At 45.1% G+C, this 27,926-nt stretch overlaps 1 protein-coding gene across 1 annotated transcript in view; it reads left to right on the top strand.

Moving 5' to 3' along the window:
• LOC139342312 (connector enhancer of kinase suppressor of ras 3-like) overlaps positions 1-26,881 on the top strand; it is a 46,354-nt gene extending 19,473 nt beyond the window's left edge. The window contains exons 3-25 of the mRNA XM_070979365.1: positions 1,884-2,086; positions 3,059-3,146; positions 6,820-6,861; positions 7,750-7,869; positions 8,002-8,061; positions 8,716-8,784; positions 8,912-9,058; positions 10,479-10,603; positions 11,084-11,271; positions 11,381-11,467; positions 11,809-12,059; positions 14,329-14,366; positions 16,122-16,164; positions 20,596-20,649; positions 21,094-21,133; positions 21,645-21,814; positions 23,435-23,508; positions 23,777-23,848; positions 23,937-24,001; positions 24,154-24,278; positions 24,365-24,716; positions 25,020-25,210; positions 25,352-26,881. Coding sequence (XP_070835466.1) covers positions 1,884-2,086; positions 3,059-3,146; positions 6,820-6,861; positions 7,750-7,869; positions 8,002-8,061; positions 8,716-8,784; positions 8,912-9,058; positions 10,479-10,603; positions 11,084-11,271; positions 11,381-11,467; positions 11,809-12,059; positions 14,329-14,366; positions 16,122-16,164; positions 20,596-20,649; positions 21,094-21,133; positions 21,645-21,814; positions 23,435-23,508; positions 23,777-23,848; positions 23,937-24,001; positions 24,154-24,278; positions 24,365-24,716; positions 25,020-25,210; positions 25,352-25,552 — 2,805 coding nt within the window. The 3' untranslated portion in view covers positions 25,553-26,881. The remainder of the gene's footprint in view (positions 1-1,883; positions 2,087-3,058; positions 3,147-6,819; positions 6,862-7,749; positions 7,870-8,001; positions 8,062-8,715; positions 8,785-8,911; positions 9,059-10,478; positions 10,604-11,083; positions 11,272-11,380; positions 11,468-11,808; positions 12,060-14,328; positions 14,367-16,121; positions 16,165-20,595; positions 20,650-21,093; positions 21,134-21,644; positions 21,815-23,434; positions 23,509-23,776; positions 23,849-23,936; positions 24,002-24,153; positions 24,279-24,364; positions 24,717-25,019; positions 25,211-25,351) is intronic.
• Positions 26,882-27,926: the final 1,045 nt, after the last annotated feature.

The raw sequence follows: 27,926 nt of genomic DNA, 5'->3' as shown, positions 1-27,926 counted from the left end.
AAACTGCTGTCTGGGGACAAAGAGAGAACATTTCACTTAATTTTACTGGAGCTCTCTGAGCCATGATGTCTTCAGCAGAGTCAGTGTTGAAACCCAACACTTCTTTATTTATTCTCAGACCCCAGTGACCCACTCAAAGACCAGCCCAGCATTATATTCACACTCACATGAGCTTTCTCCAGCAGCCATCGAACATACAGTGTATGACAGATCATCTGGCCCTGTCATGAACCACAGAGCTGCTGTAAATGTATTTTACCATTGCCTCGGGGTGAATCTATCCCGAGGTGTAATGTCGCACTTAACCTTAGATGGCACATTTTAGCAACACACACACATACATATACACACGCACACTCTGTCTAGCTCACAGGCATTTGTGTCTTTCTTTATAGTCAAGTCAGATCCATGTAATACCTGTGTCGAGGGCAGGAAGCACTGTGTTGTGATAGCCGTTCTCTGTTTCTCCTACACAAAAAACGCTTCTGCCATCTTGATTCTATATTAACTGAATGTCTATAAAAAGGCCCTGAAAGAATGGAAATGTGGCCTGAAACGCTGTTATGAGATCGACTTGAACCACAGATTTTGCTCAGACATGGTTTTTAGCTCAGCTGGCAGTGTGGGACAATAGCTCGCTGGACATCTGTGGGCCAGTCAGAACTGCTGTGACTGTGTGATTAGCCTGCTAATGAAAAAGCCAGGAGAGACGTTTGATCTGGGAAGTGCTCACACTGCCTTTGTGCTACTTTCACTGCGTGAATGGCCGAACGAGAAACCAAAGCATCAAAAGATTTCTTTCTTTGCGGCTGTATGCTCCCTCAGCATGTTTGCTTATCTTTGATGAAGTTTCAACAATCAGTGTCATGTCAAGTGTAGCACGAGTGAGGCTACAGCTACTGTTTGACTTATTCAGTTATTCTGGATTCCTTTGGGGCTGACACGAGAGACATAGCTTGTGTGTTTTTTTTATTCTTTGAGCTCATTTTGGAGAGCGGCAGTGGAATAAAAGCAGACACTAACCACTTGCAGATCTGCTTCGTTGTTTTCCAAACACATGCTGTTTCACTCCTTGCAAAGCATACTTTGCTACTGGCACTCACATACACACACACACACACACACACACACACACACACACACAGTGATGCAACACTGTGTAAGCTGATATTTACCAGGACAGGAGCCAGACTGGCCCTTCTCTGCGTACCTTTAACCAACACATAGTCCAAACCCATTTATTCAATCAAAACATTGCAAATACCTTAAAACGAGCTCTTTAAAAATATTTTACACGTGTTCATGCTCAGTCTCAGACATACTCTTTACCCTCCAGGAAATAATTGTGCATACTGTTGCAGCTCAGTACTGTGCAGTACATCAGGTCATGCCTAACCTATTGTGTACTTAGTGGCCCTTGAAGACACCGAGCTCGGCTGCTTGGGGCATGTGAATAACTTATAAATTGGAGGAATGCAAAAGCAGGAAACAACTCAGGCTGAAGAATGCAAACTTTGCTCTGCTTGATAGGAATCAGGTGATGGCACGTGCACGCCCTTCCTGCATGCCCTGGAAGAAATCTGAAGACCGGAGGGTAAATTTCATGCCCGAGCTATCGTCACAGACAAGTGCGCGTAAATCATAACTGTCAAAGGAATGATTACAGCTCCTCATTGTATGGGAAACAAGACGCCACATGTGTTTAAAAAAAAAAAAGAAAAAAGACAAAGGAAGGTGCCTCCCAGGTCTAGACTGTGTAGAAGGGTTTCTTGTTTTATCTGGAGTTTGATTAAATATATAATGTCTGCTTCCAGGATGGGTATGTGCTTTTTTCCCCCTGTCGCTTGACCTAGTTTAAATTGTGTATTTATTTACCATTTCAGAACTATGGGGTAGAGACCGACAACTTGAAGAATCTGGTTGTGAGGATGAGAGCTGCCACCAACAGCCTGCACATGGCCACGTCTGATCGCAGGAAAAGCCCTGCGTATGACGGCAGCACCTCACGCAAGCCCCCCAATGACTTCCTTACCTCAGTGGTGGAGCTGATCGGTGCTGCAAAGAGCCTGCTTGCATGGCTCGACAGGTAAGATCATTTTTATAACCACCTGTGTACTCTGAATCGGATCAGATATCCATGCTGCTAGCCACACTAGCACTTTTGAGTCCCTTCTGCTCTCCTGGTGACCTCCTCCGCAGCGCATTACACCATAAAAGCAGAGCATATTAAGCAGGTTGCCAGGATTAAGTGTTAGCTGGCTGAAATTAAGCTTCTCTTTTTGTGGCAAGCTTGGCTAATGCGATGAAGGTGATGTCATGATATAAATGGTAGTTGTGATGTTGAGATGAGAGCAGTATAACAGTCTATAAGAGCGCTGTGCTGAATGTTATTTTACATCTGGTAAGTTCATGTAAGAAAGTAAGTAAAGTCGTTCTGTGTTAATACTGTGAATAGAACTACGCTGTGCGCGTGCAGAGTTGGGTACGTTTGTTTTAGATGGAGTCAGGCAGAAAAAGAGACAGAAACGGTGGGAAAATGACATAAGAATGGTGATATTTTTGGGTTACAACCAAGTCTCTGCATCCAGTCACCAAAACACAGTAATCAGAGCAAGGTTCACTGAGTCTATTATAAAGTGTATTATGGCTCACTCCACATCAGTAAATTAGTCTAGACATACACTCTGAGACTGCTTTTTTAGGCACACCTATACAATCTAATGTAATCCACTACAGCCGCTGTGCCACATGTTCTTTCTTTATGGAGCTTATAATGGCCAGTTTTTGTTCAAACTTTCCAAGAGGTGTTAATTTAACTCTACATTTATGACTGAGGTCTTCGCTGGTGGTGGTGTTGTGCTGGAATGCGCTGTTTTGAAATGTTTTTCCAATATTCTTTCCCCCTTTAAATGGAGTGGGCAGAGTATCAGAAACACATCACAGCATATATAAAGTGAACATTAGATTCTTTATAAAGGTAGACTTCATGGCTGAGCTGCTGGTTTGGCTTCATCACTGTTTCCTAATGTTCTCCCTGTCCTTCTTTGTCTCCTTGCAGGACACCTCTGACAGGGATCAGTGACTTCACAGCCACCAAGAACAAGATCATTCAGCTGTGCCTGGAGCTCACCACCACAGTTCAACAGGTCTGCACACTAGTTAGCTCAGCAGCTCACACGTAGCTCGCCCCTGGGAAACACACACACACACACACACACACACACACACACACACACACACACACACACACACACACACACACACACACACACACACACACACACAGACAATAGCTTTTTCCACTGAGCACATACCAGCCTGGGGGCACAGACATGCATAAAGTGTAGGAGAAGAGAGTTATGGGAAATGTGGTCTGGCAGCCATGACATAAGCCTGAAGCCAGCAGTCTGAGCACATTATTGCAAATACTGATGTTTTTCTTGGGATCTTTTTCCTCCTCCTGCTGGCTAATGAGGAGACCCCCTTAGTGTGGGGACATTTAATGGTAAACCTCGCTTTTGTGTTTCCAGTTTCATAAAAACCCACTGGCACACTTTTAAAGGTGGCTGCCAGCGTTCCCCAGGCTGCCGTACTCCTTCAGCCATGTGGTTCCTGTTTTTGCTTCTCCAAGATGCTCACAGCGGGAGACCAAGCGGTCTGAAAGCGCTTCCTGTGTGTAGGTTTAACACAGGGATGAGGAGGTGGGCCATCTGACTGCCAGATAGATGGCTAACGCTTAAAACAGAGCACCAGGATACATCCACTATATTTCACAACTTTCTGCAGAGAATTGCTCTCACATTGCATCAGGATACGATTGGGTGTACTTCTGTCAGTTTCATCCAGCCAGCAGTGGTTGGTCATGCATGCAGTATGTCTTAAACAAAGGGGGATGGTGAATGGCCTTTTTTTTCCAGTATCAAAGCCATTATCTCGTATATACAATTTGTTCTCTCTAAAGGGTTTGACTGAAGCATAGCCTGGTAAGCAACTCATTTTACACCACCAGTGAAAGTGGCTGGCGAGACTGCAGGTGTCATTTTTAGAGGGTTATTGCATCAAAATCCCAGAGTGCCCCTTTCCTCACTAGAGTCTGGGATTTCAGCGCCTCTGGTGATTTACTGTGGGTGTCTCGGTCATGGTCATCCACGAGAGAGGGGGTATACATTTCCCATGCTGCCATGTGAAGTGGAGAGGTTATAGAGAAGAATAAACTCCTCTTAGGTGCTGAAAGAGCTTTGTAAGACTGCAGAGATTAGTTTCCTCCAACAAGTGGAGGAGAGATGTAGTTTGGGCTTATTTATCAGCTCACAGCGAAAGCTGATGAGGAGGCTTATTTCCAACTCATCAAATCATTTTAAGTATCTCAACTTGCACACAAATTGCACACAGAGCGAGAAGACTCCCTTTGTTTTACACAGGCTGGAGTCTGAGCCACTGGTTAATAAAATAGGTTGTAGGTCTAGTTTTATGATGGGGGAGGACGGCGTGAGGTTTGCCTCAGTCCTTCATGAACTTCAGCCAAGAATTAAGGCTTTTCAGATCACATAATTTATGTGTTGTGCCTGAATGAAGCCTGTGTGCACACACACAATGGAACACAGCTGTAAAACTGTGAACGCATCACCCCTTTTGGCTGACCCGTCAGCGTCTAGGTCATTGTCTTTCAAAAAAACTCCTTATGCATTGATTACTCGTGTCTTTTGTCTGTGCCTCCCACTGAATTGTTGCATCAGACATGATGTTTATTTCTCTCTATTTTTAGCAGGAAAAAAACAAAACATCCTTTATCTTGGCCAAACACTGAACTTAGAACAGATATACCTACCATATGTTGATACGCTATGGAAACCAGGACGTCAGAAAGCCAGGTCTACAGTTTTTCAGTCCGTGGACTTTATTTCACTCCTGTGTGAAGGCAGCTACACTCCAGGTTCCCGCACTCTGCCAGCACTCCTCTCTCGTGGCCGCTTCATTGCTCGACCATGCAAATCCGCTGTGGTGGCAGATCAAAGGCCCAGAGAGCAGCACGCAGAGAGTCATCTGATCCACACCGGCTGTGGGATCAAGTCCATAACGTGAGGGATCAGTACACGCAGGGAATTGTCCCTCAGCCTCTCTCGTGCTTAGTTGTGATCTGGCTCCTGCCTGCGAGTGAGACTTTGGTTTTTGACAAAGATGTGGGCTTCATTTGGATATCATGAACACATCTTAGAAGGATTATCCGTGATATTGTGTTCACATGATTTGATGGTATTGTGAAACGAGAGAAATGTACCATAAATGTTGAAGCTTGGTGCCAAACCGTGTCTGCGGCGCATAATGATACTGTTTTGTTTCGTGACCATCAAATCGAATCGTCGAAATATGTATTTTTAGCTCATCCCTCTTGGCCCAGTCAACAGTGTTGTCATCCAAACATGGGCCAGTCTCTGACAGAAATATGCAGTTGCATGTTTACGCAAGCATGGCCAAATTCCTTCTGAAACCACCATATGGTCTTAGCTGACTTAAGAAAATATATTGTATGGAAACCAATATGTCAGTCGAAACCTATTATGCTTGTGTTTTTTCTTAACGTTTGTATTGGCTTTTCATCCCCAATGTAAGGGGATCACGGCGAATGTATATATATATATATTACTTCACCAAAACAGTTTAGTCCTTCAAACAGGCACTCAAACGGATCGAAAATAATGTCCAGGGAGCGTAGGATGTACTCTGCTTTGATGTGAAGCCATCGCTCACGGCCACAGTTAGGTCAGACAAATCTTGTAAATGCAAACAACCCAACAGTATAACAAGCCGAGCGCATTTGAAAACAGACGCTCCCCTTTAGCCTGGTGGAATGTGCAAGCTATGGAAATATGGAAAAACTTGCTCGACCCCCATTCGCTTTCTCACAATGGATTTACAAAGAGCAACAGAGCTGGCTTTGTACACGGCACATGCCTATGCATGTCACTAATACTACGAGGGCCACAGCACCATTTTCCCTTTATTTTGCATTGACAAGAGAAATAAGAGACTTGTTGACGTTTTCTGAGCTCTCTAGTTTTGACAGAAACATTTCACCTGTGCTTTGATGTATGCCTTCCCTCAGGGCATTCCCAAGATAGCCAGTTCCATAAACAGGGTAGGGGGTCCCCCACACACACTGAGAGTTCCCCTTGCCTAACCAGGGGCCTTTTCACCACCAACAACACAGTTGTCAGGGGAGGCTGTTGCCTCAGCTGTGTCCAGTCCAGCTGCAGTCTGCGAGTGCTGCGTTGGGATTCTTGGAGGAGACGGTGTTCAGTCTCCCAGCTGACTTTGCAGATTTTATTGTCGGTTCCTTCCCCTAAAACGACCGAGATGACAGCTACCGTGTCCAGAGACCCCTGCCTCCGCTAGCCCACCCACTTTCAGCTGTGGGAAGCAGTGATGCATTCAAAGATATGCAGAAAACAAAAGCACTATTTGGATGATGACTTTCTGAACATCATTGCATGTTTTTCCCCAATTTTCCCCCACCGTGTCATCTCCACATTGATACTATATGAGTGTTAGTATGGTATTTACGTTCCAGTATAGCTTACTTAACCACAGAGGGCATTATGCAATTACAGCGTCCCCAGAATTTAGGCAGAGAGGTAATTTGAATCTAAAAGCTGTTTATTTGTGGCTGTTCTCCATTTTCTCAGTTCTATATCTGGAATCCTGATTATATTGTATTCACCCAATCCCTATACTTTTTCTCTCTCTAGCCATTCAATAACCTCTTCCCTGTTGTTTACTGCTCACAAGCCTAATCTGTCATCACTGTCTTCTGTGTAACAGGACTGCAGTGTTTACGAGATGGAAGAGAAGATCCTGGAAGTGGTAAGTTTACTGCAACTCGTCGCTTTGTTTCCCATAATGTAAACTAAATGAGACCCTGAAGTCCCCCTGTAGGGGGAAAGATCTGGTAGATCGTTTGGGTGAATGTCTTTTTTACATAGAGATTGTGTGACATGCTCTCAGTAACAAGGTCAGTTTTCTGAGAGAAGGGAGCAGACTGGTCTATAGGATAGCCAGCAGAGGAGGCGGTGCTAATACGCCCAAGCCATCAATCAGTGCTTCCTGTTGCTGACACTCTCCAGACCTCTTGGGCTAATACTAGGCTTCCTCTAACACTCTATCTCCCTCTCTGACAACCCAAGTGAAGTTCACATTAGAGCTGAGCTTCTCTTTGTCCGTTTCTTTGCTTGACACAGTCTTTGCATTGCCCTGCTCTTGTTTTTGTTCAACTTTCGTTTCCCGCTTTTTCTCACCTTCTTTGTGCGTTTTACTTTATGTCGCCTTCTCCACAAGCTCAACTCTACATAGAGTATGTGTTCATAACAAAGTGCCTATGCCTGAGAACAGATGTCACAGATAAGACCCCTCTAATGAAGACAAATTACAGTTTATGTCCTGAAACGAACAAGGGGAGAAGCAGAAAGGAGGGTGGTGCACAAAGGGCTGATTTCAGTGTTGTGTGTGCACTGGTACATCCAGTTAATGCACGCTAATGGTCCCTTTTAGTCCTTTGAGCCTTGCAGTAAATGTGAGCATAGACACACAGGCGTGCACACTGTGGGTAAGACAACCAGTTGATGGAGGATAGTCTTAAAGTGTAACCTGAAAACACACAATACCTCTCCAGTTTATTAAAGGCACAATGCACCATTAGACAAGTCAGCGCACCACTTAGAACCATTGTGAGAAGTTTTGCCTTTCCCTCCGCAGTCTAAGATTCTGAACAGCATCTGTGATCAAACCGTGAGAACCACCTCTGACCCCCTGATGAGCCAGTCGGCCTGCTTGGAAGAAGTCCAGCTGACCAATATCAAGCCAGGAGAGGGTCTGGTAAGGAATGCTGGGAGATTGTCCTCCTCTGTTGTTTTTTCAGCCTGATGTCTGCCCCCTGGATTTGCAGGCCAGGAACGCATGCAGTATACATCAAATTAAGACCCTCACATCCCTTTTTTTTCACCCTAGGGGATGTACATCAAGTCTACCTATGATGGGTTACACGTCATCACAGGAACCACGGAGCATGTAAGTATGACAATATGATGACCACATGGACACATCCAGCCCTTTTCCTGCTGGAATTATTATGACCATTGAAAACTCACCCTCACTCTCCTCCTCCTCCTCCTCCTCCTCCTCCTCCTCCTCCTCCTCCTCCTCCTCTGCTGAGGGCTGACTTATCTGAAGGAGTTATGAACTGCTCATCTGCAAAGGCAATTGTTTGTTTCTGCACTCCATTAACCAGTAAATCTCACTAACAGCCTCCACAAAAAGAAGTCCTACCTTTCCCCCACTGAGACAACCAGTTAGTGACTAATTCACCAGCATCACTGCCACGGTCGGATCCTCACGCCTCCGGTTCTTAATTGTGAATCAGGCCCTGAATCATCACCAATAATGACGAGTTAATCCCGTTTGACATCCGTGTGACATGAAAAACAACTGATATTCATACACGCAGAGGGTGTTTTTTTTCCTCATGATTTGAACATTAAGTGTTTGTTCGTCATGTATTTGCTTTTAAATAGACATTTTCAAAGGCAGACACAGTTGAAATCAGACAGGAGTGGCACTAAAGTAGCTCCAATTTCAACAAAGTTTTGTGAATAGGAAGGCACATGTTGCCAGGAAGTGAAAGTGGTTAAGCAGGGTTTGACCCTTATTTTGTTTGTTCAATAGTCACCTGCAGACCTGACAAGGAAGATCCATGCAGGTGATGAGGTGATCCAGGTCAACCAGCAGACAGTGGTAAGAACCTGTTTTTTGTTTTTTTTGTCTTTAGATATCTACATATTTGACTATACATACTGCCAATTAGAATACAGACTATAAATATGAATGGCATCTTAACTGAGTGTGTGTTTCCTGCAACCAGGTGGGCTGGCAACTGAAAAACCTGGTTATCAAACTGAGGGAAGATCCCAAAGGTGTGGTTCTACTCCTCAAGAAGAGGCCCACAGGCACAACAGGTTTTACCCCTGCGCCACTCAAGAACATGCGCTGGAAGCCCCCAGTACCACAGGTACACACACACACTCCCACACTTACTCCTTTCATTATGGAAGATCCACAAAAGCCTGTGCGTCTAGTCATTGTCAACCAATTATCAGCTTTTCAGGGAGTTGGTTCCAAAACGGCAAGTTCAGACAAGTGTCACTGAGCCGCCCTGAAAGTGCTGCCAGCTGAACTGAACACAACATTGAGTTTTTCTTCAGGCGTAACATCAGAGGCAAACAAACAAAATCCCATGACGGAGGAGGAGATAATGCTGCCAGCCTATAGTGTTGGAGTCTGGTTAGATTAGTATCTGGTTTATTAGAAACAAAGGGCCCAGATGTTGCCTTTAAGAAGAAGACTGGGATTTATGATAATTCATGTTATTTGGATTCACCTTCTTTTTTCCAAGAGAAAACACCCCAAATGTCTATTGTTCAAGGAAAGGTCAGGGGTAGCTGAGACGTATTGCACTAATAAGGTTATCTGTTTGTAATCCAATTTGCTGCTCTCCCTCATGTGAACACATTAGACTTAACTTGGCTTTTAACCACATCTCCACACCTGAGTCCCCTTTAATAGACAGAGACAATGAGCGCGTTCAGGCTCTGGCATTGTCTTATCACGTGGAGCCCGTTTTATAGCCTGAGAAGGCAAGATGAGACGACATCAGATAAGAGTGTGTTTCTCAAAACAACAAAGGGCCTCTCAACACAAAGGTGGGCCATGTCGACATGTCCACCAGTATCCTGTTTTAACAAGTAGTCAGACGTATCAGAGTTAGCCATCTGAGTTTATCTGCGATAATAAAGCTCCAGAAGGCAAAACAGAGACAAATCGTACACCCTGATTCAAGAGTGAGTGACACTGGCTTTGTGATACTGTATCATTTGTACACATGGGAGCTATTTGGAGACAGAAAGGGGGGAATGATTCATGAGATCCCAAATCGGATGTTGAGTTTGTCATTAATCTCTCACATCCACTACACTGTATCATCAGACGTATCATTTAGTTCTGATGAGAATGGCAGTGGACAGGATGGTACATTTAGTCAAGGGCACAATGTTGTTGAGTGTTGGGAAACATAACTGTGGTAAATGAGTACAGTTTAAGTACACGTCTGCAGGCTATTTTGGACGTCACTTACAGTCTTTCCATACCTCAAACAAGAAGGTTTAGACTCAGGGAGACGCACACAAGCACTTATATGTCTCACCACATGTGGCAAACTCCTCCCAGTTGCCAGAAAGTCATATTTAGTCTTAATTTCGGATTTGGCAGAAACAGCAAGCGATGACTTCATTTGTTTTCGACTGTTAGCTGATATACTATATACACGCATGCATGAGAAGCATAACTGAGATAACAGACAGCCCACTGTCACTTACTCATTCATGTATGTGAAGTTAATGGTATTGACTAAATTGTGGTGCTGTATTTTCCAGAACAATTCCTCCTTGATCAGAGCCCAGTCTCCCTGCGGCTCCGCTAACGGATCAACCAAAAAGGAGAAGCCGGCTATCCTGGACTTGTACATCCCCCCTCCTCCTCCAGTGCCATACACTCCACGGTGAGCATTTCAACTGCCAAGCTCAGTGCTTCGTGAGGTTTAGCTTTTTCAAAGAACCAGCAAGAAGACCAGCTGCCACCCTGCAGCCAGCGTTCCAGTCACCCCCACTCAACGGTTGCAGCGTTTCCTCATCCTGGTCTCTGAGGCAGGTGGACCCCTGCTCGCCTTACCTCCCTCCCATCCTACCGCACATCCTGTTCTCCTTGTCTCCAGCCCACTCTGCTCCCACTAGTCCCACCATAGTCCTTATGCAACAGCCATTTCATCTTCCACCTCCAGGAAGAAGACAGAACGTGGCCACATTCACCTAAAAATGCCAGAATTTTAGTTTGTAGCCCTGTCGTGTTTAGTTCTCTGGAAACACAGTAACAACATTACTCGCTTTAAGATCAACCCAGTTGTGGTGTACGGCTATACACTGTGGAGTGGCATGTGTTTTAATGATGTCATAAATAAATGAGCATTTGTTTCTCTGTGCAGAGAGGAGAGAGCAGACACCTTCTCCAGCATTACTAAAAGACCAAAGGGCTCTGAGTCACCCAACTCCTTTCTAGACCAGGAGAGCAGAAGACGCTGCACCATCGCTGACTATGACAAGCTAAGCGTCGGCTGTCCCATCGAAGCTAACGTGATACAGCCCAGAATGAGGGAGCACAAGCCCTCACGTGGTCAGTATTTTCTCATTCAGGGATTTTGCATAAAAATTCCGCCATTAAATATTGAAAAAATCTGATCTTAGAATAACACACTTGATAAATATTTAACTCTTGCCTCCAGGGAAGCCCCGGCCCCTCTCCATGCCAGCGGACACCTGTGTCGGAGTGGTAGATCCTTATGCTAAGCCCTGGACACAGGGAAGGAAAGGTGTGTACGAGCGTGCTTTCATTTTCATGTAATTCTGAGTTTAATGTTTAAACCTCACTGAAGGATAACATCTGCATGGTTTGACAAGGATACTTTCATGATCTACAAAGCTGGAAAACAGAGAACACAGCATACTCCACTGCCATCAGCTGCCCTGCAAGCGGAGCACACTGAAGTGGATTTATTTTTCAGCCGTCTTCAGGACTTCCTTGACAATGACATGCATCCATTACATCCATATCTCATCTGAAGGGCTTGAAATGAGGAAAAAAAACACTAATCCACACAATAAAAATGATTGGCCTGGCCAAAGCTGACTTGTCATTGCCTCCCTGTTGTAGGTGAAGACCTCCTGTACAGATACCTGAGCAATGAGCGGATCCCCACCATCGCGGAGGAGGTCCCCTCGGTATCTCCACCCTACCGGCCCGCGGGCGAGCGTCACCTCGTCCGAGTGGACCACATCAGGGGCAGCCGCTACTACTCCAACTCAGACCTCCACAACAGCGCCACCATCCCCTACCAGGAGGACATGAGAAAGGCCCCCGTAGCCCCCGTCTCCAAGCGCACAACAGCAGAACGCTCACTACTGGTCAGTTGGATCACGCGGCTTAAGCTATTGACTCACTGATGATGCGCTTCCTGTCCGGGGCTTCCTGTTCCTGTCTTGTGTCCTTCTTCAGTGCCTTTGATATTTAACGTCCAGCTGTTGTCGGGGGTTTTTTGCCAGCTTCGGGCTTTCTCACACTCCTCTCTCCCCAACCTCCATATTTCCCTGGTGTTACTACTACTAGCAACTACTACTCCTCAACCAAACTTGCTTTTGTAGTACTCACCACATTATATCATCACCCCTTTAACACTGCCCACAACCCTCGTCTTCTGTCACTACAAGTCCCATCTCTGCCTCAAGAGGACACAGTTTGTTCAGGTTTAGGACACTTTGGACTCTTCTGTACATACTAAGTTATGTCATGTTTCAGTTGAAATGCTCTCTGGTACCATTATTTAAAACTTGCCTGATATCACTTCAGCTATTTGCATATTTTGATTTTATTTGCATCGATAAGTTATAACAATAAAACTAAGTGAAACCGAATATTTTGTTAGTGAAACTGTGCTTTTGCTATACATGTTTTTCTTTTCCAGATGACACTGTCGTGATCAGTTAGTGACATTACCCTCTGCCAAAGGTTGCCTCTTAAGCTATGCATAGACTTCAGAAAGGATTTTATCGTCACTTTAGCGGACAATGCTGCATCGGTTGGTAAAAGGATGTTTATATCTTGTCACGAGCAAATATTTGTGCTGGTTTTAAAGCTATGCACTCTATTCAGTAAACTTTTATATCCTGTGTTTTCAGTTTACTCTGCAATTACCCACCTAAAGGGCCTATACACACAGCTGGTTGACAGTAATAAATGGTCTTTCTAAGCCAGTGTTTTCAATCAATCAGCTAGGACTCGCAGGTCAAACGGCCTTCTGGGAGCTCGTCCTGTGGAAAGACCACGAGACAGAATGACAGTATTTTTAAGAAAATACAGGGAAGAAGTGTCTATTGTTGCTTTATCTGCCTTTTGTAAGTTTTGAATAGCGTTTTATTAAAAATTGCAGTTCATGTCAGAGATCTTTTGTATTGTCTTTCTTTTACCATTGGGTGTGCTTAATGTGTAACTGTAATGTCGCGTGTGGGATGATCTGAAAACGTGGCTGAACCAAGGTGTTCTGCTATCAGTTTACGGACTGAAAAAGACATTTTATCACAACAATGTCAGTGAAGGGCAGCTTTAGTCGTGAGGAACTTCCGCTCTCGAGCCAGCGGGCTGTCTCACCTGCTTTGACCTTTGAGGTGAAGCCTGCTGCTGTTTTTTAAGCACGCGGTGAAATGGGATAGCTAATGTCAAGCTACCGTTTCTGTGTCTCAGATGGTGATGCTTACGTAACTACGTCCCTCTTTGATGAACTTTCAATTCCAGCTGGGAGACCATATGGTCAAAGCAGGTTTTCCATCAGGGGATCTTACTCCTGCACATATGTTGCCTTTTAAACATTTAAAAGCCAGGTTAGAGTTACTTTGCCTGCCGGCTTTTGCCATTTTCATTGATTTGAAGCCGTTTTTGCCTGGGAGGGATCAGCACCTTTCATCGTGGAGCTGGAGCTCCGTCAAAGGCCGACCCACCACTCTCACCTCTTTCCCCTTTGCATGTGTCTCTCTGCATGAGTTTATGATTAAGAATGGCCTCTTTTCATATCTCTCCTCCACTTCTTCTCTGTGTCATGCTCTTCCCAAGCTTGCCAAGCTAGAGTCGCCTGCGGTTCTCACTAATTTGCACTTTCTGCAAACCTGTGGTCAGCCTAAATAGTACCTGCACTCTGTTTAAGCCACTGCTAAGTATGCTAACCACTAACATGTTACGCCTGCACAACACGAATGATGACATGGGAATGAATTATTGATAGATAATGCATGCAAATAATTATTTGTCGACTGATCACAAATTAGATGGACACATTTGAATGTGATGAATGTTCTGTTCTTTGTTTCTTGTTTTTGTTCCTCTTCTGTAGAGGAGTTTGCTAACAACACAGAATTAGTGGGAAAAAAAATGCTTGTAATCCAGATTCACATGCTGTTAAATGGAGGAGATGCTGCAGTTTTACAGTTAACATTTAACAAATAAAACATAATATTGGATGCAGACTATAAGCAAAAACACAAAAATAATTCCACATTGAGATCTGACCCACAGTAGCTTTGAGGGCATGTCCGTGTATCTCAAATGGACTGAGGCTTTCAGAGCACCTGTATCAGAGCAGTCGACTCCAAAGTGCGTTAACTCATGAATCTTTATGTATCACAGGGACCCGACTGGCACTCTAGCAGTGACTTCCTCAATCGGTGAGTTCCTCTCTCTCTCTCTCTCCTACACGCACATATGTACACGCAGCGTTACGTCGTCCACGGGTCAGATGAGAAACATCAGAGCGGAGGGTGGAGGTGGAGGTGGAGGTGGAGGCGGAGGGTGGAGGGTGGGTGGAATCTTTGTGAAAACAGTGGGTGGCCTGCTTTTATAATCAGGGGAAATATGCCACGGAGAGAAGGACGAACAGATGGTTCCAGTTGTAAGTTAAAAACCACAAAGCTACTATCCAAGATGGTTTATCAGTTGTGTAATGTTTGGTAGGAAGTTATCCTGATCGATTTGTGCCTGTGGCTATTAGGATCTGCAACGAGATGGTTAGAACTCCTACACACAGAGTACTGCTGCTCTGCTTCAGCATTACAGTGAAAAACTATTATTATTATTCCCTGTTAGACTGCTCTACCAAATTAGAAGAAAACCCTCAAGTGTACACAGAAGTCAAATGTGCTTAAAATGTTCTTGTTATTTGCTTTCGTGGCCTGTGAGCGAGACTTGAAGTACGGAGCCTTATCAAAGCCCTGCAGATCATTTCTGGGCATTTTGTTGGAGCAGCGCAAACCTTTTCCCTCTCAGCTCATTATTAAACGGTCTTGTGTTTTCCGAGACATTGTTATCTCTGAGGACCTGCGCTATCCAAGATGTTCCAACATGTCCCACACACAAACGTGGCGGTCCGTCGCCATCCACCCCCAAGACACCTTCACACGCTGGAGAATCTTTAGAAATGTCACTGTTATGACAAATCCTGGTTCCTCTGCTATAAATAACCCCCATCCCACTACGAAATATGACGACATCCGCGGATTGCTGCTCCTGCTGTACCTCCTGTGGTCTTGGATGTAGGGCCTGAGGAAGTGTGACTCCCCACATTAACACCGTGATCGATGACTAAACGCCCCACACGATACCCCCACCCTCCCCGGCAGTTCTATTCTAAGAGCCGCACACAAACGCATCGTGTCCGGTTTGTTGCACGCTCGATCAACACACATTACTCACAGAATATAGAGAGATGCTATAGTAAATCCTGCAGATAAGCAGTTGACTCATCGTCGTTGGAGGTTCATAAACTTGACAGTGATGCAGGCAACAGAGTTTGATTGACGGTGGATTCTGTGTGGGCGGGAGAGCCGAGCGTGTCTGCAGAAGTATTTGAAGTTGCAACACCTGCAAGGAAAAAAAAATCATCAGTATCTCCCTCAGCAAACTGGTAATTTACAGAGGAGACAAAGACGTGAAAATTTATGGATGACAGGAGGAGGAGAGCAGCGAAAATGTCAGCAATCCAGAGGCAGGAAAAATGAGCCGGAGACAATTTCTTACAGTGAAATTGCAGGGTGAGGCCCGGCTGAGGTAAATTGAGCATTCTGAGCATCGGGAACAAGTTTGTTGTCTGCCCACGCTGCTGTGGCTGGTTGCCAGATGTATTACCAGAACCAGTGGCACACCAGCCATAATGCCAGCAGTCTCCGTGGGATCTGTTTTGTTCAGGCCGTATCAAAGTAAGCTGGATTGGAACACAGATAAAGATAATGAGCGGTTATGAACGAGCTGGGAACCAATAAGTATGTGTTGGAAATTTTCAAGAGACACGTTTGTTGGGTCTGAAGTATGACGGCTAGATGAAGCGTCTCGGCGTACAAGAGGACTTTACTGTAAAGCACTGCTTGACGTCACCTCCAGTGGCCTGTTTCATAGCATTGAGTGGTGACTTTCATTGTCTCTTACAGGTATAATCAACCACAAATACGGTCCTGGTCCTTCTCCCAAGCAGTAAGTATATCACGCTGGGCCTAAATGTTACCAATCCCACTGCATTTTTATACACGAGTGAGTGAGTCTGCTGTGCAGAGTGAGGAATGCCACCGGCCTCAGCCTTGGCAGGAGGAGGTGAAAGTGAAAGCCTCAATTACAGGCCCATTACACTTTACACACAGATAAGACAACATACACCCTTTCCCTCTCTATCAAACACAAACCACCAGACCAGCACGCAGCCATGCAACGTGCACGTCATGTGAAAGGTCTGGCCTGAGGATTCGGCCTCTGTCAGCCTCAATCTGCACCACAGAACTCATCCTTTTTAGCCAAATATCTCAATAAGTTTTAAATGGATTGCCACGACGGATGTTTGATCTCGTGATGGAAGCCAATCTAGCGCCATGTTCAAACAAAATTTTTGTTTGCTCAGAATTTCTGCTTCTATATACCTCCGAATCTGATCAGCCTTAGCTGTGCTTGGCAGTTGGAATTTCTCCTCGCGGGACGAATAAAGGAATATTGAATTGAATATTGAATAGCAATTAGCAAATGTTAGCAGGCTTAATCACTAAACTAACAGGGCGAAATGGTACAGGTTATACCTGCTTAAAGGTGAGCGTGCTGGCATTAGCATTTAGCTCAAAGCACTGCTTCACAGAGCTGCTAGCATGGCTGGACGCTCTTAGTGTTCCTCACTGAATGTGCTACAAGTAGAAATTGATCCAGCGTCCACTGGCTGTGGCAGATGAGGAAATGAAATGACCAGAAGGTTGCTTTGCGGTCTTTGCAAACACACACACACTCATAAAGACAGAGAGGCTATATACCACAGTACCATGAGTTACTGTCAATCCCTTAGTGGTACATACCACTCATACACTTCCACAGGGGTCAGATGGATTTGGCTCATAGTCAAAAGTGGCATGTGTACAACGCACATTTGAACAGATTTATGGCTCAATGGCGACTTGTTGCTGCACCAAACAAGAAAACCTTGACCTTGCTGTCAGCGTCCATATAAAATCGAACAGGGAGAACAGACATGAATGTATTTTACTGCCTTTGTTCCTGTGGATTATGTGTGCGGATGCATCGAAGACCAAATCCTCATTAGCTGTCAGTCAGTGCTGCATTTGGAGCAATAATAACTCAGTGAGCACATGCAGCAAGCCAGGGCAACTGGGCAGTTACAACGAGCAGCAAGTGGGAGCGGGTGGGTGGGGGTGGGGGGACATGCAGCACCATCAAACTGAGCAAGCTAGAATTTGATATCAAATCCAGCCCTGCACCCTTCCCCCTTTAACTGAGTGAGATTCCCCTGCTGAATAATAGCCACTCTGTTTGCACCCCTCTCTCATTTCTGTCCCTCACACACACACACACAGTTTCTGGGTGGGAGGAAGGGGGGCACTAGCTAAGTGCCGTGACAATTCTCAGCATGGATCGTGATGGGAGATTGAGTGCTACAATGGTGTGACCAATTTGCATTCCCGTGAATCCTTCGGGCCTTTGACATGAGTCGCAGGCAACATTACCTCACTTCCACCCAGACACAGCCTCAGCGAAATGCCCCTTTAAAATCAGCCTAAAGTTTCATGCTGAGGCTTTTTCCCTCGTCACATAAATGGGAGGAGTGCGAGCGGTGTTGAGATCTTTTCTTGAATTCGATGCATTTAATTGAAATGTCAAAGACGGGGCTTTTGGGGGGTTTGGGGGTAACACAAGGAAGTTACTTGATATGGATGAGAAAGATGGGGACAAATGGGAGGGGAGGCAAAGAGGAAGCTACAATGTGAGAATTTAAGGGGGGGCTCTTCATAGTCACTTCATTCCACTGCAGCACAATAGCAAGTGGAAAGAGAGAAGAGGCCCCTGTCTATTTAAGCAGAAATGAAATGGAGACTATAATAACGCAGACCCAGGAATGTGTCTGCTGGTTTACCGCCATCCCAGCACAGGCCAGCATAGGCCAGGACATCCCAGCTTCTGCGCAGAGACAGCTCAAGCTCTGGTGTTATGGCTACAAACGCAGCTCCCCACCGAGAGGGCGAAGGGTGTTGATAGCCAAGCCACGAGCGGACGCTGTAACGCGAAACACTTATTTTTCTCCGTCTCTCTGGAGGAAACCACAATGCATTTGGTGGATTTGTGTAAAAACAATGAAAAGGGGAAAAACATGTTTTTGCAGCACTCCTCTAGCGGGGTCCTGACCTCCTTTCAGGTTAGTGATATGTAAAATTAAACTTAATCAGTAAGAGCGCTCATTATGGATTGGCACGTTCATGCATTTCAGAGGTGATATTATATCTTTTTGAAGGCGATGACAGATGTTTTAATTCCCCAAATGAGTAGAGCTCAGCCCAGTCTAGATTTTATTTATGAAGCTTAGTGACATTAGCTGTAGCAGACAGTATCACCCTGAAACACAAGCACACTTCTCCACTGTTGAGCCTCTGGCTGTTTTGGTGGCTCATGAGGCTTTTACACGGCGGTAACTTAGCGACACCTGCTGGTCAAGAGCGAGAACTGCGCGGACGCGTCCCTCCTGAGCAGGCCTGCAGCGATGCAGCGATAGCTCAAAACCTGTTGCATTAAATGAAAGAAAATGTGCTGTCACGGCTTTTATCACATGAATTTGGGTGTGACCCTCTCTGCGGCGAAGGAACACATTAAAACCCAAAGAGGACCTGAACTCACCTGAAACCAGCCGAGCCTCCAAACAGCTTCTCCTGCGACTTTTTCCGACATGCTTGCCAAAGTTTGGGCAGGCTTTGAGCAGAGCTTCCAGGCCAAACTGCTGTCGTTGAGGTCTTGGTGGCAGGTACAGTGACATTTTTTTGAGTGTGTTTTTTGGTCCGCAGAGCAGAAATCATCAATTCCAGGACTTGTTTCGCGTTTTTGTTTAGCGCAGTGACTCAACATTTGACCCAGAATTCATATTCACCACCAAAATGTGACGCACAAGCTTCTTTCATTGTGTCTGCAGATTCAAAAAGCTGATCATAGGTGCAGATAGTGTGTGTGGTTGGCAGGTAGCTAAACTGATTGAGGCCATGGAGGTTTAGGTTTTACTGATCTCTTGTTCCTGCTGACTCCAGTCAAAGGTTACATGTAAATCTGCAGATGCATGTGTTCAACATGAAGCTCTGAACTGAAAATAGTTCACCTTTCGTAAACCCTCTCACAGGAACATAGTTACTAAACACACACACACACACACACACACACACACACACACACACACACACACACACACACACACACACACTTCTAGTGAGGCTCGTGCTGTGGTTTCTGTGGTGATCATCATCTGTCTTCCACAGGCTGCCAGTTAACTCAAACACCCGGAAAACAAGATATGATGCATTTGTGTTGTGCAAGACACACACACACACACACACAGATTCACAGAGGTTTTGCTCAGATAAGCACTGTCATTGTGTGAGACATCAGAGCAGCAGGGAACACTACTTTGAAGGCCTTTGGGTTTGGAGTGAGTCTCAGTTCTGACCAGGTATGAGTCTTCCTCTCTTCTCTTCTTTCTCACACTGAGGAGGGTTGTAGATTGAGTTTGTGGCGAGCGATTGAACGAGAACACCTGCAGCAGGACTAGAACTCACGACCCTGTGACCACACAGCCACCTGTGCTCTTACATTTCCTGACACCACCCGGGTTTTCTCGTGTAGCGCTCAGTCTGAAAAGGTGTAATGCTGAGGTTATGTGATAGATAGACTCGTGTGGAGATGTTTCACATGCACAGGGCGTCTGAGCTTCTGTCAGATCACACCCACATATTCTCTGTGTGTGTATCATGGACGGCTTTTCAGCAGAGGCAAGTTGTTGGATGTTCTGTTTTGTGTGTCTGTCGTGTTCTTTCTGTCTCGCTTTGCGAATAAGGAACTTAAGCACCCAGAGGAAGTTAGTCAATAGCGGCAGCTTGAATTTCTCAACATGTTTCATGTCACGGTTCGTCTCAGCGGACGCATTTGAAAATGGATTTTCTGACACAGCTGAAAGGCTATCGCACGACAAAGAAGCCTTTTTCACCTGCGTAGGAAGCTGCGTGTCATCGGCCGAACTGCCGACTCTGACCATCGTGACACGTCTGTGTGTCACTGCCGTTCATGCAAATCACATTTTCAAGTTTTCCATCTTTTTTTCTGACTCATCATCCAGGAGAAATTCAGCTTTTTCTACTCACTTTCAATTCGCTTTTCTTTTTTGTTGTTGTTGTTGTTGCTGTTTTCTGATCTGCAAAAGAAAAACGGAAAAAAAAAAAAAATCAAAGTGAGCAACAGTATCTGCACTGCCTGCCCATGACGTCACTTCCTGCCGTCACGCTGGAGAACAGAGTGACTAATTCTCAGCCTCTACCTGTGGGTAGTATTATTGTCAACCTACACTTCTGTGGATAAGGTGTATCTTTTGGTCTCTGTCAACAGGCTGCGTTCCCCATATCTGTGACCCCCTCCATGGCTGCTGATGACTACAACCCTGTAAGTGTTTCTTCTTTTTTTTTACGTATGACCTTTACACAGGCAGAGGATGCTTTGTTTATTGCTGTAATGAAATGGAAAACCTGCTCTCCTAATGGTTGAACTACTTCTGCTTTTCCTATTTTAGGATGGCAAAGTTAAATATTTATTCTAACAGGTTTCTATACTCTGCCGGGCGGTTAGACTGTTGCTGGCTGGTTTCACTTTGACTTTTTAGTTAAAGTAAAGAGACAAAGCGAACGCAAAGGGTGTGTGTGTGTAGAGATAGAGAGAACAGCGGAGAGAAAAACACATGTGACGCTCAGTGCGAGAAACAGGATGTTCCAGACGGCTTCTTCTTCTTCTTCTTCTTCTCTGAAGTCTGAAACTGTTACTGTGCTCCTCTCGTCTCCCGCCTCCGCCTCTCTGACCCGAGCGCTCTGCTCCTCTGCTCTCCTCCCAAAGGTCTCCCTGCGACACAAATCCAAGAGGAAGACCCGAGGAGGTAAGTCGCCACCCTGGAGCGCTCGTCACTTTGTCCGCGTGTGCGCCCTCAACTGTAATTTGGCCCTCTGTGGGCGTGTGTGAAGTGGCAGGGCAATTAGTGTGTGCAGAGGGTTTTCTGACAGCGCTCGGCTACTTTCACTTCAGTTCTGCTCTATTTTAGCCGCGCTCTGTCAGCGTCGTGCGTTCTGAGAAGCGAACCCGAGTTCAGGATTTGTTTGTTATTGTTATTTCTGACTGATTCATTACTGAAACAGGTAGGCTGACTGTGGCATGGCACTTCTGAATTGACTGTTCTGGTTTTGTTCTGGGCTATTTTTAGAATTCATTTGGTTATTGACCAAACTCGGTGGCCTACTTCCACTTGAATGGAAATGTTTCGCCTGTTTGGATTTTAGATTCTGCAACTTCTTGCTTCCTCTTTTGCTTTACCTATGCTTATTTGTGGCATTGCTCCTTCGTGGACGGAGAGGAGGAGGTCTCAGTGCGTTCAGTGTGTCTTCTGCGCGCAGGCAATGGCACGATGAGCAGGAGGCGGATCTCGGTCAAAGAGCTGGGTCAGCCAGACCACCAGGGCTGGCTGTACAGGAAGAAAGAGAGCAAAGGCTTCCTGGGTATCAAATGGAAGAAGTACTGGTTTGTGCTGAAGAAGACGTCTCTCTACTGGTACAGCAACCAGCTGGTGAGTAAAACACATCATCATCATGTCGTAGACCCGCTGATGATGCGCACATGTTCATATGAGGCTGACGTCACTGTTCGCAGACACGAAAACTCTCAAACTGTGGCTCCACAAATCCAGAATTACTAAAGATAAATACCAAATAACACTGAGCTGCTTTCTCTCTCTCTGATTCGCTCGCTTGTGCATCCTCTCCAGTCACGAGTTTAGATGTGCTGATCACCAAAGTGTACTTTATGTAGTTTTTAGCAAGCATTACTCAAACAGGACTGAACAGTGCATTTGTAGAGGACTGTCTTCAGCAGTGGATGTGTAGACCTTTGGTGGTCTGGTGAGTATTATGGCTGCAGGATGACGTATGTGGGATTGGCTCAAAATAAACGACAGTGCCCCTTGTTCATTGCAATGACGGAACATGTCACATGTTCATCTCATTTCTTTTGGTCGTCTGTCAGTGACGACACAGGAAAGCCGGCTGATGCGTCATAGCGTGAGGAAGGAAGTCTGCCAATTTGATTAAACGTAACATGAGTAAAGGTCGATCGTCCGTGAACATTTCTGCCCAAGTTACGTCAGACACATTTCCATCGGCAGTGGTGACTGTTTAACAACGAAGACAACGACTCCCATGATCCCATGCTACTTCACGACGTCACTTAACTGTCTTTTGTTGTTGTTTTGATTAACAGACCATTAGAAATTACATACTGTACCTTTAAGCTGTGTGTGCAAGATAACACATTTTAAAGATGATTTAAGATGACAGTGTTTGAATTCAACTGTTCAAAATGTTTAAACTTGAAACTTAAATTTCACATAACTGCCAGTGACTGTCAGTCTGCATTAGTTATAACTACTTCTGCTTCTGTTTGCAGCACTTTACAATGACATACCAGTTGATAAACCAGTTCAAGTCTATACAAATAGCCAAATATTAACTGCAGTGTGGGTGATATTGCCACTTTTTGCAGACTGGAATGTGTCGGCTTTTCGCCATTAAAAGCCGCAGGTACAGAATAAGTAGTCGGCTCCAAGTCACTTTCAAGTATTTCATCATTTAATGTACTCCAAAATGTTCAAAACGTCGTTTTCAGTTCACTTCATAAGGCAATGAAACGAAAGAGTCAGTTCATGCAATAAAAAGGAACAACTGCAACCATAAAGTATAATAAACCAATTCATATTACACCTCATTTGAATATATGCTGATAATATTCAACAGAAAAGGCCAAATTAAAAGCATTTCTTGTAATAGCTACAACAGCAGAAAAAAGAAAAAAAAATCTTAGTATAGTATTAATCTTTGTTAACACTCAGTGAGTCACAGATGCAGCGCACATGACTCATGCTTCTGCCACCGCTGTCTCCCTGCCCGTCCGTCACTGCAGCGAACGCCAAGCGGTGTCACTGCGTTTCCCGAATGAGACATACACAACTGAACATCTTTGATTTACTGGCACGATGACTTCAGTCACAGCGTCTGCGTGTCGCCATCACACGGCAGGAGAAAATAGAAGAAGTAGCCCTCTGCAATTCAACGGCAGGTGTCATCGTCAGGAAGTGGTTTGAAGTCGCCACCTTGTTCTAACGCTCGCTCTTGTTCAATCTCGTGCGTTGCAGGCGGAGAAGGCTGAAGGCTACATTGACCTCACCAACTTCATGATCGACAGAGCCATAGAGTGCAAGAAGAAACAGTAAGCTCACAGTCGCACTGCGTTCAGTTTCTGCTTCATCAGATAACTTTTGGAAGCCACCCACCACCAGTGCTGTGAATCAAAAAGGAACTGCATCTTCATCTGTTGCAGGAGCTGAATGACATAGAAAGTCCATTATAGGAAGCTCATTATCTTGAAACTATCTGGAAATGCTCAATTAAGTGGAATAAACACAGCTGAACTTTCATGAATTCCAGTCGAGGTCGCTGCTCTCGTCACAGCTTTCTGTTTCCCTCTCCTCGTGCAGTGCGTTCAAAGCTTGCCACCCACAAGTCATGATGTTCTATTTTGCCGCCGAGAGCCACGAGGACATGAACTTGTAAGTCACGCAGAACCACAGCATTTTTTTTTCCCCCTGTCCTGTTTTGTGACATGTTGTTGAGTTCAATGTGACATTGTTTTTTCAGATGGTTGAATAAGCTCGGGCTGGCCTCCATTCAGTATGAGCCAACCGAGCGAAACCCTGCAGTCGGTGAGCACTCATTTCTCTCATCTGTCACTTCTCTCCAGTGAAAATCTTCATCATTTCCAGTCATATCGGGGCTGAAATACTCAAAATAAATTCCTCTGGGTGCTGCTTGTGTGAGTCATGTTATGACCTCTAATGCTGTGTCACCCATGCAGAGTGTTACAGTGAAGCCAGTGACCATGAAGAAGCTGAAAGCACAGACATTCCCCCTCCACCATACTCTGAACAAACCCTGCGGGACTCCGTGGATGCGGCGGGTCCGCCTGGTAGCACACATCAGGTCCGTCTTGTCTCTGGCAACTGAACGAAACCCTGTTTACTGTACGGCGGGCTGTTCCGTCTGACTGTGGTGTATTTGTCTTTCAGGGTACCCTTCCTCCCCCATACTCCTCTGCGGTTCCCAGTGAAGCCAACGGATCACACTCGTCCCCTGTCAGTACGATGACATCACAGGGCTCCAGCTCCTCGCTCTCCAAGCAACGGCAGTCCTGGTTGGACCTGGTCTCGCAGGCGTCTCCTCCCGCCGCGGAAACGGCTGTGGTGTGCTCAGTTCAGATACACTCGCACCACCCTCCGCAAGAGGAGACGGAGGAGGAGGATGACGCCCAGGCTCTGGAGAGCTCGTCTCAGCAGGACTCTGCAGAGACGGGGTCCAATGAGGAAAGCCCTCCTGCAGAGGAGGAGGCACAGAGGGTCGTTTCTGGTGCTCAACAAGAAGGTGAAACTTTGTTTTACTCATTTAATTGATGATATTTTTGTGACTTTTAGGCTTTAAAAACTGACCTGACATGCTAGCTGATAACAACTCACGACTCTTGCGCTCAAAGGAAGATGTGCTAGCTTAACCTGCGACATACCTGTGTCATGTTAAGCAGCGTTGATAGATTGTTGATGTGTGCGCCATTTAAATTTACTGATAAAAATGCATTTTGGACACCTGTCAGGAGTACAGATCATGCAGTGAGTGAATGTAATCTTTGTGACGTGTGTGGTGACGATGCCACGTAACATCTTGTTGTAGAGGTCCATGGGAACAGCTCAGATGAGATGGAGAAGCTGTATATTCATCTGAAAGAGGCCAGCCTCTCACCAATAGGAGATCGTAAACCATCCACGAAAAGGGAATTCAGGGCCTCTTTCGTAAAACGCTGTAAAAACCAGGCTGTCAATGACAGACTGCACCTTATCAGGACTCTCAACAGCACATTAAAGGTACACTTTCTGTTTCATAGTGTATTTTTACATTCTTTAATTTATATTACAGTTCAGCAAGCGCATAAATTACAAAAGATGGAGCTTTGCGCCATTATTTAATTTTTCCCATTTTCTTTGCTCTCTTTTCTGCTGGCACAGTCAAAAGAGGCGGACCTGCAGGCGATAGAGCAGGTGCTGTCGGACCCGGAGCTTACTTCAGACAAGTTCAGAGAATGGAAGGAGGCCAATGCACCCTTGGTGCAGGAGATCTGTGTCAAACAGGACCAGCAGGTGGCGCCAGAGGCCACGAAAGCTGCAGCATCAGTCCTTGCCGCTCCAGTGGTTGAGACCAGTTTATAAGGACTAAACATGACTGGTTTTACTGTGTCTGGACTCAGAGGTCTTTGCACTCATACTTTTAATACACACACACACACACACACACACACACACACACACACACACACACTGCTGTTGATATTTGAGACTGCTGTTCCATTTCTGTATCAGCACACTTTACGTACTATTCAACAAGTAACTGGATCAATGAAGAAGAGTCTTTCTAGTCCCTAAGTGGAGATGGAGCAGACATGATATGATCGCAGGTCACATTGAAATGTGAAATGTGTCGTAGTATTACTTTTACTGTTCGATTTGTAAGATTAGCTCATTTTACAGATGGTTGTTTTTATGTTGTAATTCTGTGAAGCTATGCATTTTTTACATATATAAATATATTTGGAATGATGGAGTACATTGAAGTAATGGATCCGTTGTTCTCTGCATGGAAACACTTGTTTTTTACGGTGTGGTTTATCTACCTTGGTTTCATCAGTAGTGAACACATTTTTAACTGTTTTCAGTCAATTATTGGTGCCATGCACCATCGCTGTCTGTTACACGTTTTACAGTGACTGTTTTGAATGACTGGTGTGTGTTGTTCACCCTACAAATGATATTATTAGAATTTGTCATGAAGACTTTTCTGACTGAACTCTGGGTCCTGGAATCAGAGTAAATTGTGGTCACGAATTATAATAGTGTCAGATCTAAAATTTTAGGCGTCAGATCACAGTTAATACAATGTAATTTAAAGCCAAGATATCAGAAATCACTTCAGTTTCAACAGAAAAGGCCATGTGATTATGTATTTTACTAAACTAAATCAGTTTTTTAAATGAAGAATTCTAACCTTAATGTCATAATGACTTTATTACTAACCAATACAGTCTGTTAAACTTAAGGCTGAATAAAGCTGTATTCATTTGCGTTTAAACACCAGATGCATGCTGGATAATTCTCAGGAAAAAATTCTAATATTTTGCTTTAAGGCAGACCCACCCCCTCCCCCTGGGCCCTGACAGACAAGTCCAGCAGACCCAAACCCTGTCCTGTTAGATGCACATTCAGATAGACATGGCATCATGTGATTTAGCAGATTTAGGAAAATGAGGTCAAGCATAGGCCTCTGACATCATGACAACACCCACTGATATGAGCCCAACCAAGCTCCAAGCACAAAGATGAACATTTTTTATCTGAATTACATTGCATCTGTCGTGCATGTTAAATATTAACTCTGTAAATAGTTGTATGGATGTGTGATGTTAATTATGTTTGATATGGAGTCAGCGTGCTTGTTTGGATACAGGGGAATAAAGATCACACCAGTGAACATGTTCCACTGCGACTTGAGTCTGATTTATGTGGTCAGGGTTACCAGGGATGATGGCTGCGTGTGTGCAACAGCAGCAGCCTGTGATGTGGAGCAGCTGTCCCCAACCTTTCTTGCGCCACGGACCGGTTTCACGTAAAGCAATAATTTGCATAGAAACGAATAAAAAGAAATGATTATAAGTACAACTCACAATTACCCTGAATGTAGATCCCTGCGCTTGTTTCTCTTCAATGAGGCTTCATTGCCTCATTTGCGAGCCTGTCGTCACATATTACGCAGAGCGGGCTTGGTGCGTGAGAATCACCTGAAGCGATAAACCCATATTTTAAGTAGGACTGCTGATATTGTCTCTGAAATGCAGCTTTCTTTCTCTTGGAAGTTATTGGCTCTTTTTCTTCTGGTTCATCATTTGGCCTTTTCCCCTTTCTGAAGAAGCCCTCCAAAGAGGTAGAGTCCTGCAGAGACATTTTTACTCATTTTTGCTAGCTTGTGGGCTTACTCTTTTACTACCGTATCACGTGACCGAGACGAGTGGCCCAGTCCCAAATGGCCCAGTGGTTAGGGACCGCTGTGTCTGTCCCGGTTTGGACCCGGGTAAGTCCCGGGAAAGTTCCGGGTTGGTCCTGGCAAAGTCCCGGAACTTACCCGGGACCGACACGGAAATTTCATGGGACAGTTCCGGGACCTATCCGGGAAAGTTCCGGGTCGGTCCCGGGTTGGACCCGGGTAGGTACTGGGTCGGATGCTGAAAAACTGATTCATGCCTTTAATTCAAGCTGACTTGACCCAGCTGTATTTGTCATAGTGTGTCTATCCTGGATTATTATTATTATCATTATTAGTATTATTAGTGTGTGTGTGTGTGTGTGTGTGTGTGTGTGTGTGTGTGTGTGTGTGTGTGTGTGTGTGTGTGTGTCCCAGGTCAGATCCCGGGTCTGGATCCCGTCCTGGGTTGTTATTATTATCGTTGTTGTTGTTGTTGGTAGTAGTAGTAGTAGTAGTAGTAGTAGTAGTAGTAGTATTACCATCATCATAATTAGTGTGTGTGTGTGTGTG

The sequence above is a fragment of the Chaetodon trifascialis genome, chromosome 14, assembly GCF_039877785.1.
Source record: "Chaetodon trifascialis isolate fChaTrf1 chromosome 14, fChaTrf1.hap1, whole genome shotgun sequence".
NCBI lineage: Eukaryota > Metazoa > Chordata > Actinopteri > Chaetodontiformes > Chaetodontidae > Chaetodon > Chaetodon trifascialis.
This window is presented reverse-complemented; position numbering and strand designations above follow the sequence as displayed.